The sequence below is a fragment of the Portunus trituberculatus genome, chromosome 1, assembly GCF_017591435.1.
Source record: "Portunus trituberculatus isolate SZX2019 chromosome 1, ASM1759143v1, whole genome shotgun sequence".
NCBI classification, from domain to species: domain Eukaryota; kingdom Metazoa; phylum Arthropoda; class Malacostraca; order Decapoda; family Portunidae; genus Portunus; species Portunus trituberculatus.
The window spans coordinates 3,390,783-3,403,282 of record NC_059255.1 but is presented as its reverse complement, the minus strand read 5'-3'; the positions used below and the strand labels follow the sequence as shown (position 1 = coordinate 3,403,282).

Here is a 12,500-nt window from a genome sequence, read left to right as displayed (position 1 = left end):
CCTTTCCAACCGTTATATTGCTGCTGTGGTAGACGGCCACTGTTCTTCTAAATTTATTAACAGTGGTGTTCCTCATGATTCTGCCCTGTCACCACTCTCTTCCTATTATTCATTAATGATCTTAACCAAACTTCTTGCCTTATCCACTCTTATGCTGCTGATACCACCCTACACTTTTCCATGTCTTTTTAGAAACGACTAACCCTTCAAGAAATCAACAGGTCATGCAAGGACGCCACAGAACACCTAACTTCTGATCTTCCTAAGGTTTCTGATTGGGTCAGAGAAAACTTAGTAGTGTCCAATGCCTCAAACACTCAATTCCTCTATCTATCAACTCGACACAACCTTTCAGACAACTATCCCCTCTTCTTCAATGACACTCAACTGTCCCCTTCTTCTACATTGAATATCCTCGGCCTATCCTTTACTCATAATCTTAACTGGAAACTTCACATCTTATCTCTTGCTAAAACAGCTTCCATGAAGTTATGCGTTCTGAGGCGTCTCTGCCAAAATGCTAGCTCTGCACAAGGGTCTAATTTAAATGTCCATGTATGGAGGAGTACTCTTCACATGTGTGGGTGGGGGGCTCCACTCTCACACTTTTATTAGATAGTGTGGAATCAAAAGCCTTTCATCTCATCAATTCCCCTCCTCTAACTTTTCAGCCTCTTTCTCAGCGCAAGATAAATGATAAAGACAAAAAAATTGTAAAATACAACATCATTACAGAAATGGTAAAACCACAAGGCGTAAATATAGTGGTGGCACGAATGGTAACGATTATGGTCATGATAATAGCTATAATGGGTGTGGCAGAGAGCAACCCTACACCCATTCTTATGGATCACAGCTTCCCAGGCACCACCACCACCACCACCACCTACGCCCGCTACGGCCACCTCCTGCACGGGATGTTGGGTGAGCTGGAATCCTTTGTGCTTGATGGTGTGGTGAAGTTCTTGTTCCAGCACCTGGGAGAGGAGCTGCCCCAAGCCAGGTGAGTTTGGGAGAGTAAAAAGTGGAACACTACAGTTTTATATACCAACACACATCAAACATAGCATAACACTTCTTTCTTTCTCTCCTCAATAGGAGCAGCTACTATAAACCCCAACACAACGATGGCGGTGAATACTATCCCATGCCATCAGATTACCTTAAGCTCAAGGGCACGGAGCAGTCTTGTATAGCCATCATGGGATATAATATTATAGACAGCAGCATCATGTGCCGAAGCATCTTCACCGTTCTGTCCATCGCTGGACTGCCTGTCCTAATACAGTTCCTCTTCAATGCGTGTCTAAATGGTTATTAATTAAATAACCAGTAATGGTTCTACCAATGGTGGTGACACACTTAACTTCACTAACAATATTATTATTGATACTTCTAATGATGTTTCAGTTGAAGAGAATGACTATTTTGACATTTCTTTTCCTCTTGGTAGTTTAAGAAACAGGGATGATTCAGTGAAAGAAAATGGGAAAAGGAGTGACCTAAACGTTGATGCGAATCTGAGTGAGGAAGCCAACAGTAATTATGATCTTCAAGCTATAGAAGTTGGGAAGAATGAGCAAAGTAAAAACAGGAAACAGTAGATTCAAGGTTATTATAAATGGTGAAGAGCAAGAGGATGACAGTGGGAATGAACCATACACATATGAACGAAGAGGAGTACTACAGAAACAAACGCAGGACCGGCAACAGAATAAGAAACAAATGCGAAAACACTACAACAGGATGACATGCAAAAACCTAAAGACAAGGAAGGAGGAAGGAGCTTCACTATGCATATCTCATGACAGTTCATAGGAAGACTCTCGTCATGAGGTAACTGGGGTCTCTCCTTGCCCTCCCTACGATGCAACACAAATATAATGTACCATGCTACGTCGCTATGTCCAAAGCTAAGAGGAGTCATGCAAGAAACAGCTTTCTTAATTTTCACTATATCTAAAAATACTAAATGCACTTAGGGTAAAAGAAGTAAAGCTGTGAAAGCTTTTAGTATCATAAAGAATTAAATACTTAATGCAAAAGAAAGTAAATGAGACCACTGTTCTTGGCAAATATAATGAAAAAGAATATAAAGCATACGGAAATATAGAACTATTTCATTTTCTTTTGTGAAACTTTAAAAAGATAAAATGTACAAATGTATAATGTGGACGATAGCTGGACATAGGTAGATTTCCTAATGTGACTGCCACATGCAGATCCGCTGGCTTATTACAACTTCACTTTTATATCATATTTTTTTTTTTCAATATCACTTTCTATTAATTTGTTTATTCGTTATTTTCGTATTTAGAATGTATTTATTTAATCATTTTACAAAATTAAGAGCACATATTGATGAGCATCTCAAATATCGTAGTTTTACAATGAGACAATGTTGGTTCCTGCAGGAAAACCAAAGCCACTAAGGAAACCATTGGCACCATAGGCACGTTTATCTTTATATCATTTTCATTATCTAATAATCTAATTTATTTGCATTTATTGATAGATTTATACTCTCTCTCTCTCTCTCTCTCTCTCTCTCTCTCTCTCTCTCTCTCAGCATCATCATCATCATCATCATCATCATCAGAGAGAGAGAGAGAGAGAGAGAGAGAGAGAGAGAGAGAGAGAGAGAGAGAGAGAGAGAGAGAGAGAATGATGATGGTGATGATGAAAAAAAATCACCATCACCACTCCTACCAACAACATGAAGAATAAGGCTGCGTTTACACCAAGCGAATCGAATCGATTCAATTCATGAAGAATCATTTGAATCCAGAGTTTTTCGGAACTAGGGATTGATGCCATGCTTTGCGTCTATAGATAAAGGGACGTAGTACATGTGTAGGGGTCGTGACGCATAGTGAGTTATGAACCTGATACTTGAGTAATATAAGGGATGGCTAACTGCTTTTCCTCAATAATGACAGTACTGAATAACTGCAGGGGGAAATTTTTTGCAGTTTGAAATTAGGCTGTACTTTTTGGATGGTATTGTTTGTTGGCGGACAAAGGTTTAGTTGCCATACACAACAGCAAGTTTTGAAAGAGTATTCCAGACCTGATGCATGTACGAGTACATGTATTGTCCAGGGGGAAGCGGCAGTTTTACCAATGTAAAAGATTGGAATGCTTTGCATTCCAATCTTTTACATAATAATAATAATAATAATAATAATAATAATAATAATAATAATAATAATAATAATAATAATAATAATAACAATAAAACAAAACTCAAAAGCGCCACATAACAAAAATTAACGCCAACTTTTTTTTTTTTTTTTTACTCTCCCCCGATGAAGTGTAGTGGAGTTTTCCCGATTCGGTTTCCAGCCTTGCTCTAGATCAGTGGTTCCCAAACTGGGGGGCGCGCCCCCCTAGGGAGGCGTAAAGAGAATTCAAGGGGGGCGTGAAGTCATCTGCTAAAAAAAATGTTTTAATAGATTATAAGAATAATAAAATCAAAATGTCTCTCTGGAATGTACTATTATTTGTTTGAGTGGCTTTCATTATTAAAATTTAATACAAACAGAGATCTGTTTTCCTGAACAATGCTAAGAAATAAATGCAATAAAATAAAATAAGTTCACATGAGCAAAAGAGGAAGTGGGAGGGGGGGGCGTGCGGGTCTACTGGAAGCAAGAAGGGGGCGTCAGGTAAGATAGTTTGGGAACCACTGCTCTAGATGCATGAGCGGCGCAGGTGTGGCTGCGATACTATTAGGTGATCCGTTTCCGCGCCACCACGCCAAACAGGTCTCCCTTCCTGACGGTCATACACTCCCTCGTCCCCAACAACTCACCACTTCTTGTTGTATCGTACTCTGAAAAGTCTCTGATATCTCGCTACGTCACACCAGACTCAAACCGTTAGCACAAACGGCGATAAACACGGGGTCTACGTGCCATGTCCACATTTATCATCGCAGTATTATTCATTTCTTTCACTATTTTAGATGCCCATGTCACTAATACTCCGCCTATTCATCATCAAACATTATTCATGATGTACAAATACGTCAAAAATAACTCAAATATCCACATGGTTTGGCCTGTAACATCAAGATCAAGATCAAGATCACGTGTGACGTCACGGCTCATGCCTTTTCGATTAAATGCCACTTTTTTGCCGAAAACAATGCTGGTCCGTATATTTCTCAAGGTTTCCTTCAATTTTGAGGCCATTCCAAGGTATTCCATGCGGTACAACCTCGACAGAGTGACTGCATCATAGATAATTAGACGTCCCGCATCATTACCAGGCGAATCTGTACTAAACTATTCTGTTGTGTTCCATCAAAGCTGTAGTGCCACCTTGCGGTAGGTTCCGGGAACATTGCGTCGAGTTATTTTGAATCTGCATAGTTCCAACCAGCTAATTCACATCATTCAGATGATTCAGTAACAAAGTAACCTTTGGGAAGTATGGACGTATTAGCTTTTGCAGAAATACCAATGTTACAGTGGCTGAGGAAACGTAGACATAGGCGTCGGCAACGAATATGGGTGCATGCCATCAATTCTAGATCTCAATTTGGGAGCTTTGGACATTTGTTCTCAGATTTGGTCAATAATCCGGAGAGGTTTGAGGATTTCTTTAAAATAATCCCAGAATGATTTAAGATGTTGATGTTGCCTGTCACCAACAAGAAGTACTAGGCCTACAGCAAAACCCATGTCTGTTCCTGACACTCTGAGAGAAAATTTCGGTTATCCGGGAACTAACTACAACATTGCATTTTAATAATAACTCTCTACACCAGTACTTCCTGTATCTCAAGATAATGTACTACTTGTTTCCAACATTCGAAGCTTTCCCTTTCCTTTCCTGTTTCTCTCTCTCTCTCTCTCTCTCTCTCTCTCTCTCTCTCTCTCTCTCTCTCTCTCTCTCTCTCTTTATTATTTCGATTAATGAACATGTTTGCTATAAACTTTTTATCACAAAGTTAATAACTCAAAAATGTTCACCTATTTCTTACAAGACATGTCTGTATTTAATCTTTTCTTCATTTAAAAGTATCCCAGATTAGAAAGTTCGCATTTCAAAACACAGAATGTATGTTGTATGCATTTTGACATGATAACTTTTCAGGTTATCATGTCATGGGAGATGGTAAAGTAGATAAATATGATGGTTATCATTATGAAATAACCTTGATCTTACATAGGCTACATGGTATTGTGGTAATGCAAATTATGTGTTGACTCTTACGCGTATACTATGTAAACTAATCTACCGACTTAAAAGGAAATAAGATTGATTGCAAAAAATTCCAAATAAATCAAACCTATTTTGTTTTCTTTAAAATTATTTTTCTACTGTATTTCTTCACATCCCACCTTCCTTCTTCTGTCCCCCTAATATTCCCTTTCCCTTTCTCTTCTTTCCATTTTTTTGTGGTAACTAAAATTCACTTATTTATTAAATTTCCTTCATTTGTCACTTAATTTTTCTTTCATTTCAAATGTGTATTTTATCATTCTAATTTCTCTATATCCTTGTCATATTCTTCTTTACTCCTCTCCTTCACCCTTGTTTCATGATGCGTTATCTGTCACTTTGTTCTAATTTCTCCCTTCACATTTTATCCTCTATCAATTTCCTTTCAAATGCTCACTACATCCTCTCTCTTTGCTCTCTCTTTCATTCTTACTGGTTACTCTTTAATCATCCTCCTTCCTCTTCCCATCACCCTTCATATACTCTTCATTACTATCTTTCCTTTCCTTCCTTAATAAAATCTTACTTTATATTTCCTTTATTTCTTCTTTGAATATGATTTTTTTTCTGCTAAAATTACACACTAACATTCCAAACTTTCCTTTCCTTTTTCCTCCATCCCTTTCGGTCTTCCTCCATTTCTTCCCTCCTTCTGTGTAATTTCCCATGTAACTTCCACCATTCACTGGCATCTCTGGCAACACAAACACGCCTCCATTCACGCCCTATGCTTCTGTTAACTCCTCCTTCCCCACCCCCTTTTCTCACATTCCCCAGCACTAGACTATATATAGCAACAACCACCCGCGCTCGCACCACAGACACTGCGGAGTAGGTGACGTTGACTAGTGTTTAGACAGTATCTGCTACTTTTACTTTCACTGATTCTCTTTGTGGTTAAGACTCGCGACTTCTATTCGGATACAAAAGTATACTCACAACCAACTAAGGTATTTATTTACACACCCACCTACCCACCCACACACATAAACACAAGCGCTCACATGCACACATACGAGTAAATACACTAAAATTTCAAAATCTGACATTGTGAAATATACAATAAACAAGAAAAAAAACATAAAATACAATATAATTGCAGAACTACAGCACAAAAATGGTGGAAGCTGCAATGGGGAAGATTATTGTGATGATGGTTGCGATAATGGGAGTGATAGAGAGCATTCCCATGCCCACATCTATGGATCAAAGTTTTCCGGAACCCCACACCACCACCCCCACCCACGCCCGCCACGGCCACCTCCTGCACGGGATGTTGGGTGACCTGGAGTCATATGTGTTTGATGATGTGGTAGAGTTCTTGTTCCAGCAGTTGGGAGACGAGCTGCCCCAAGCTAGGTGAGTTTGGGTGAGTATTAGAAGTGGAAGTAGTACTGCTTCTCAAGGTAGATATACTAATAACGACACCAGTAGCGACATCACTACATTTTCATATAGTAACACACATCAAACATAGCATAACACTTCTTCATCTCTCTCTTCAACAGGAGCGGCCACAATAAACCACACCATTACGAAGGAGGAGACTACTATCCCCTGCCGTCAGAATACTTCAAGCGCAGGGACACGGACCAGTCTTGTATAGCCATCACGGGATATATAGACAGCAACATCATTTGCCTAAACATCTTCACTGCTCTGTCCGTCGCTGGTCTGGCTCTACTATTGCAGTTCCTCTTCTATGCGTGTGTGTCTAACCTCTGTCCAGAGGTTATAAGTCAAATAACTATAAACAGTAATGGTACGAGTGGTACAAGCGGCAGTGGTAACGTACCTAACATCAGTAATGTCATCACTATCGACACTTCTAACGATGTTTCAGTGGAGCAGAATGATTATTTTGACATTTCTTTTCCTCCTTTTCGTTCTAGGAACAGGGATGCTTTAGTGCAAGAAAATGGGGAAAGGAGTGACGTGAAAGTGGATGCGAATCTAGGTGAGGATGACAACAGCAAAGATGATCTCCGTGCTAGAGAAGTTAGGAAGAATGAACAAAGTAAAATAGGTAACAGTAGATTTAAGGTGACTATAAATGGTGTAGAGCAAGAAGATGAGAATGGGGACAGAGCATACAAGTATGAACGAAGAGGAGTATTGCGGAAACAAACGCAGGAACAGAATAAGGAAGAAACAAATATGAAAACACCAGAACAGGATGATGTGCAGAAACTTAAAGACAAGGAAGGAGGAAGGAGCTTCACTATGCACATCTCGCATGACAGTTTCATAGGAAGACTCTTGTCATGGGGTAACTGGGGCCTCTCCTTGCCTTCCCTGCGATACAACACAAACATCTGTCCCATGCTAGCTCGCTATGTTCAACGCTAGGAGAACTCTATCTATGGAGCTTTAAACACAAGAACACATATTTGTAAGCATATCATAAATAACTGTAGCTTTACGATGCCAGGCATTGATTGCTGCACGACAACAAGAGCAATACCAGTCAGCATGAGCAGGTGCACTCATCAACACCATCACCGTCTTTGTTCTTGTACATATGACAGCACTTTTAACGCAATCACAATCCCTGCAACACCATCACTTCATGTATAAGCAACACCTGAGTCTATGGACTTGTTCGACAACTACTTCCAATAGATAATAATACAACAAACTCTACTAACAAAAGTGTATGCATACGTATGTGTATATGTCATTATTCAATGACCTTATTAATGTATTACCTTTCATAGTTAATGTTCGCATTTATTTGTATTTATAAATAGATATAAACAATATTAAAATAAAGAATTTATTTACCTATGTCTTATTTTTTGTTCTCCCACTGCCTCTCTCTCTCTCTCTCTCTCTCTCTCTCTCTCTCTCTCTCTCTCTCTATATATATATATATATATATATATATATATATATATATATATATATATATATATATATATATATATATCGCGAACACAAGAATTTCTTCTTTAGATGCGAAGAAGAGTCTTAAAAACAGTGATATGTCAAAGTGTAGAATACCTGGTATCTCCTAAAAAAAAAAAAAAAAAAAATTCAAAACCCAAAACATCAACTTCCCTGTTGAAAAAAAATAATAAAAAATAAATAAAAAATAAAAAAAACGTCATATAGAGGAGGCGCGAACCACTGACCAAAGCTGTTGGTGGAACAAGATAGTTGCGATTTACGACACTCGTTTAGTTCCCAATTCACAGAGATTATCTCGTGTAACTTTGGTGTTTTAGCATTCTTGATGTGTTGCTGTACACAGCGATGCGTATAGTTGTTATAGTAGATGCAGTGGGGGTGATAGTTTCAATAACGAAGGTAATAATGTTGTAGTAACACTACTAGACCTCCTCTCCGTTACCATCATTATCATCATCATTACTAGAGCCCGGATGTTTAGGCAGTTAAAGATTCTAAAATAGGCAGGCAAAAAGGCACAATAAATCGTCTGAATAGGCATCGAAAATAACATGTACTCTTGGAATTACTAATTAGCGTAATTAAAAAAGAACTAGAACATAATTAAAAAATTAACTATAACATAATGTATCATAAATATTATGCAACTTAATATCCAAATTAATCTATGGTTACATGAAATAACAAGCATTTTTTTTTTTTTTTTTTTTTTTTTTATGGATTCAAATTTGAATGCCTGTCTTCTATCTGACAGAAGATGCTTGAAAAGTGAGAATGATCTTTTAACATCGACTGACGTAACAGGAGCATATTTAAAGCATGCCATGGCCTGCGGATCCATTTCTCCAACATCTGCATCATTCTTTCCCTTAAGAACTCTTCCAATATTCTTGACTTTCCAGGTCTTTTCTCTTAGACTTACGTTTTTGACCAGTAACTGTAGTTAAAGCAGCAATGATAGTCTCTAAATAGTTCAAAGCATCAATCAAAGGCATGTTTCTTTACTCTAGTGCATTTATGGCATCTAGAAGATTTGCTAAAGCCAAAACTTCACCAATTTCTTGAAACTTTAAAAGTTTCCGAACACCTTAATCAATTCTTATTGAGAAATAATATTCATTGTGGTGTTCTAAAACTTTTTATCTTGTGTATGAAGTGTTACTTTGTATAAATATATATAAAAAAAAATGTGTGGAAAAAAGGCACAATAGACTTATATTTAGTTAACTAAGCATTATCACCTTTTCCTTAATATTTTCTTTTACCTCCTCATTATCTATATCTGTATGTATGTATGTATCCATTCTCTCTCTCTCTCTCTCTCTCTCTCTCTCTCTCTCTCTCTCTCTCTCTCTCTCTCTCTCTCTCTCTCTCTCTCTCTCTCTCTCTCTCTCTCTCTCTCTCTCTCTCTCTCTCTCTCTCTCTCTCTCTCTCTCTCTCTCTCTCTCTCTCTCTCTCTCTCTCTCTCTCTCTCTCTCTCTCTCTCTCTCTCTCTCTCTCTCTCTCTCTCTCTCTCCCACCCCTAATTTCATGCTGCTTCAACCATCCACCGTCAAACAATAAAACACAAGCACATGTTACCAGAACTTTGTTTCTGGTAACTGCGCCTTCATTCTCGCAAAAATTTGAGCACTCGACTATATATAGAGATCAACAAGAACACTCCCCATCATAAACAACCCTGTGGAGGTGGCGGAAACAACACAAGTGTTTACACACCTTCCTCTTTGTATCCACGGCTTTCCACTGAGTGTCCACTCAAAGGTAATATTTGCGATTTATGTTTACAGCTTGGATTCGCAGTTTCATTTCTGATATAGGAATATGTTCTCACCCTAAGCAAACTATATATATATATATATATATATATATATATATATATATATATATATATATATATATATATATATATATATATATATATATATATATCACTTACATGTAAAAAATGCACATACTCATTCACACACACACACACACACACACACACACACACACACACACACACACACACAGAGAGAGAGAGAGAGAGAGAGAGAGAGAGAGAGAGAGAGAGAGAGAGAGAGAGAGAGAGAGAGAGAGAGAGAGAGAGAGAGAGAGAGAGAGAGAGAGAGAGAGAGAGAGAGAGAGAGAGAGAGAGAGAGAGAGAGAGAGAGAGAGAGAGAGAGAGACACACACACACACACACACACACACACACACACACACACACACACACACACACACACACACACACACACACACACACACACACACACTGAATAATGTAAATAAGTAATCCAAATAACACAAAACATATATATGAAAAAAAATATATAGATTATAGTTGTGGTAAATGTCATTGTTCTACCAAGTCTACTAACAGTGTGATTTTCCAAATCCAAATTCATTATTCTACTCATTCTTAATCTTATCATTATCATTATGCAGTTTTCTACCTATTTTATTGGACGTTGAATCTTTCATTAATTATGTGTATAAGGCCCACATGGAAGCAAAAAACGTCTCACTTCATCATCCTAAAACTTCTAATAGAGGAAGACCAATCTTTGTGTTGTTCGATACCTCAAGATCCTACCTCCATCTATCAAAAGAACACACGTTTCCGAATAACTCCTCTCTTCTTCAATGAGATTAAAATGTCCTCATCCTAAACTGAACATCCTCAGTCTGTTCTTTACTATCTTTATATCTCGTCTCTTGCTAAAGTTTCTATGAAGTTAAGCATTCTGAGCCATCTCTGCTTGTTTTCCTCACCAAAATCCATTACCCAAACATGTAAGGAGTTATTCTCTCATCTTGTAAGACTTCTTTGAACAGTATAAAATCAGGACAATTTCTTCTTATCAACTCCTCGTCTCTAACTAACTGTCTTTAGCTTCTCTTCACCACAGTGTTGCCTTTTTGCAAATCTTTATTGCTCATTTTACACTAACAGCACTTTGATAATATTAATTATTTCCTTCCATTATTTCTACAGCCTCACTGCACAAAACTTTCTACTTCCTCTCTCCCCTATTCTGTCCAATTCCCTATCATAGAAATTAACCAGAACCATCAATCTATCATCCCTTACTTACAGTCTGGAAATTTATCCGTATTTGTATCTGCCTTACCTAGGACTTGAATTTTTATACGAGGGAGACTTAAAGACATCTTAAATTTTGGATCATTCTTTTGGTTCTAATATTCTGACACTTCGGTGAGCCTTTTTTTTTTTTTTTTCTTCTTTCTTTCTTTCTTTTCCTAGCCCAAGAATAGAGGTCATTTTACATAATACAAGAATTTTTTTCCAAACAGCAACCACAAGGTATGAAAAAATGATGGCAGCAAGAATAATGATGATTGAGATGATAATGGCGATAATGGGTGTGATAGATAGCATCCCCATGCCCACATCTATGGATCACAGTTTCTCAAACGTCCACACCACCACCCACGCCCGCCACGGCCACCTCCTGCACGGGATGTTGGGTGACCTGGAGTCATATGTGTTTGATGATGTGGTAGAGTTCTTGTTCCAGCAGTTGGGAGAGGAGCTGCCCCAAGCCAGGTGAGTGTGGGAGAGTGTTAGAAGTGGAAGTAGTACTGTTGGTGAAGGTGGATATACTAATGAGTAATGATAACGAAACCAGTAATGACAACACAACCTTTTTATGTAGTAACATATAAAACATAAAATAACACCTTCCTCTCTCTTCCCATCAGGAGCAGCCTCTACGATGGTGAAGACTACTACCCCCTGCCGTCAGAATACTCCATGCGCAGGGACACGGACCAGTCTTGCATAGCCATCACGAGATACATAGACAGCAGCATCATCTGCCTAAACATATTCACTGCTCTGTCCGTCGCTGGTCTGGCTCTCCTAATGCAGTTCCTCTTCTATGCGTGTGTGTCTAACCTCTGTCCAGATGTTAAAAGTCAAATAACTATAAACAGTAATGGTACGAGTGGTACAAGCGGCGGTGGTAACGTACCTAACATCAGTAATGTCATCACTATCGACACTTCTAACGATGTTTTAGTAGAGCAGAATGACAATATTGGCTTAATTTTTCCTCCTCCTCTTGGTCGTGTTAGGAACAGGGATGATATAGTACATGAAAATGGGGAAAGGAGTAACCTGAACGTGGATGCGAATCTGGGTGAGGAAGCCAACAGTAATGATGGTCTTCATGCTAGAGAAGTTAGGAAGAATGAACAAAGTAGAAAAGGAAACAGCAGATTTAAGGTGACTATAAATGGTGTAGAGCAAAAGGATGAGAATGGTGACGGAGCATACAAACAAACGCAGGAACAGAATAAGGAAGAAACAAATACGAAAACACTAGACCAGGAAGACAAGGAAGGAGGAA

General features: G+C 38.4%; 1 protein-coding gene across 2 annotated transcripts; it reads left to right on the top strand.

The window, feature by feature from the left end:
* The first annotated feature begins 6,058 nt into the window (after window positions 1-6,058).
* Window positions 6,059-8,019, top strand: LOC123504618. 2 transcript variants are annotated; one of them, XM_045255329.1, is made up of 3 exons: window positions 6,059-6,182; window positions 6,335-6,591; window positions 6,741-8,019. In XM_045255329.1, the coding sequence occupies exons 2-3, from the start codon at window positions 6,350-6,352 to the stop codon at window positions 7,579-7,581; spliced, it is 1,083 nt and encodes a 360-aa protein (XP_045111264.1). In that variant the 5' UTR covers window positions 6,059-6,182; window positions 6,335-6,349; the 3' UTR covers window positions 7,582-8,019. The 2 variants fall into 2 exon arrangements, with proteins under 2 accessions (XP_045111264.1, XP_045111353.1); XM_045255418.1 differs by having other exon boundaries at window positions 6,073-6,591; window positions 6,741-6,904; window positions 7,125-8,019.
* The last annotated feature ends 4,481 nt before the right edge of the window (window positions 8,020-12,500 follow it).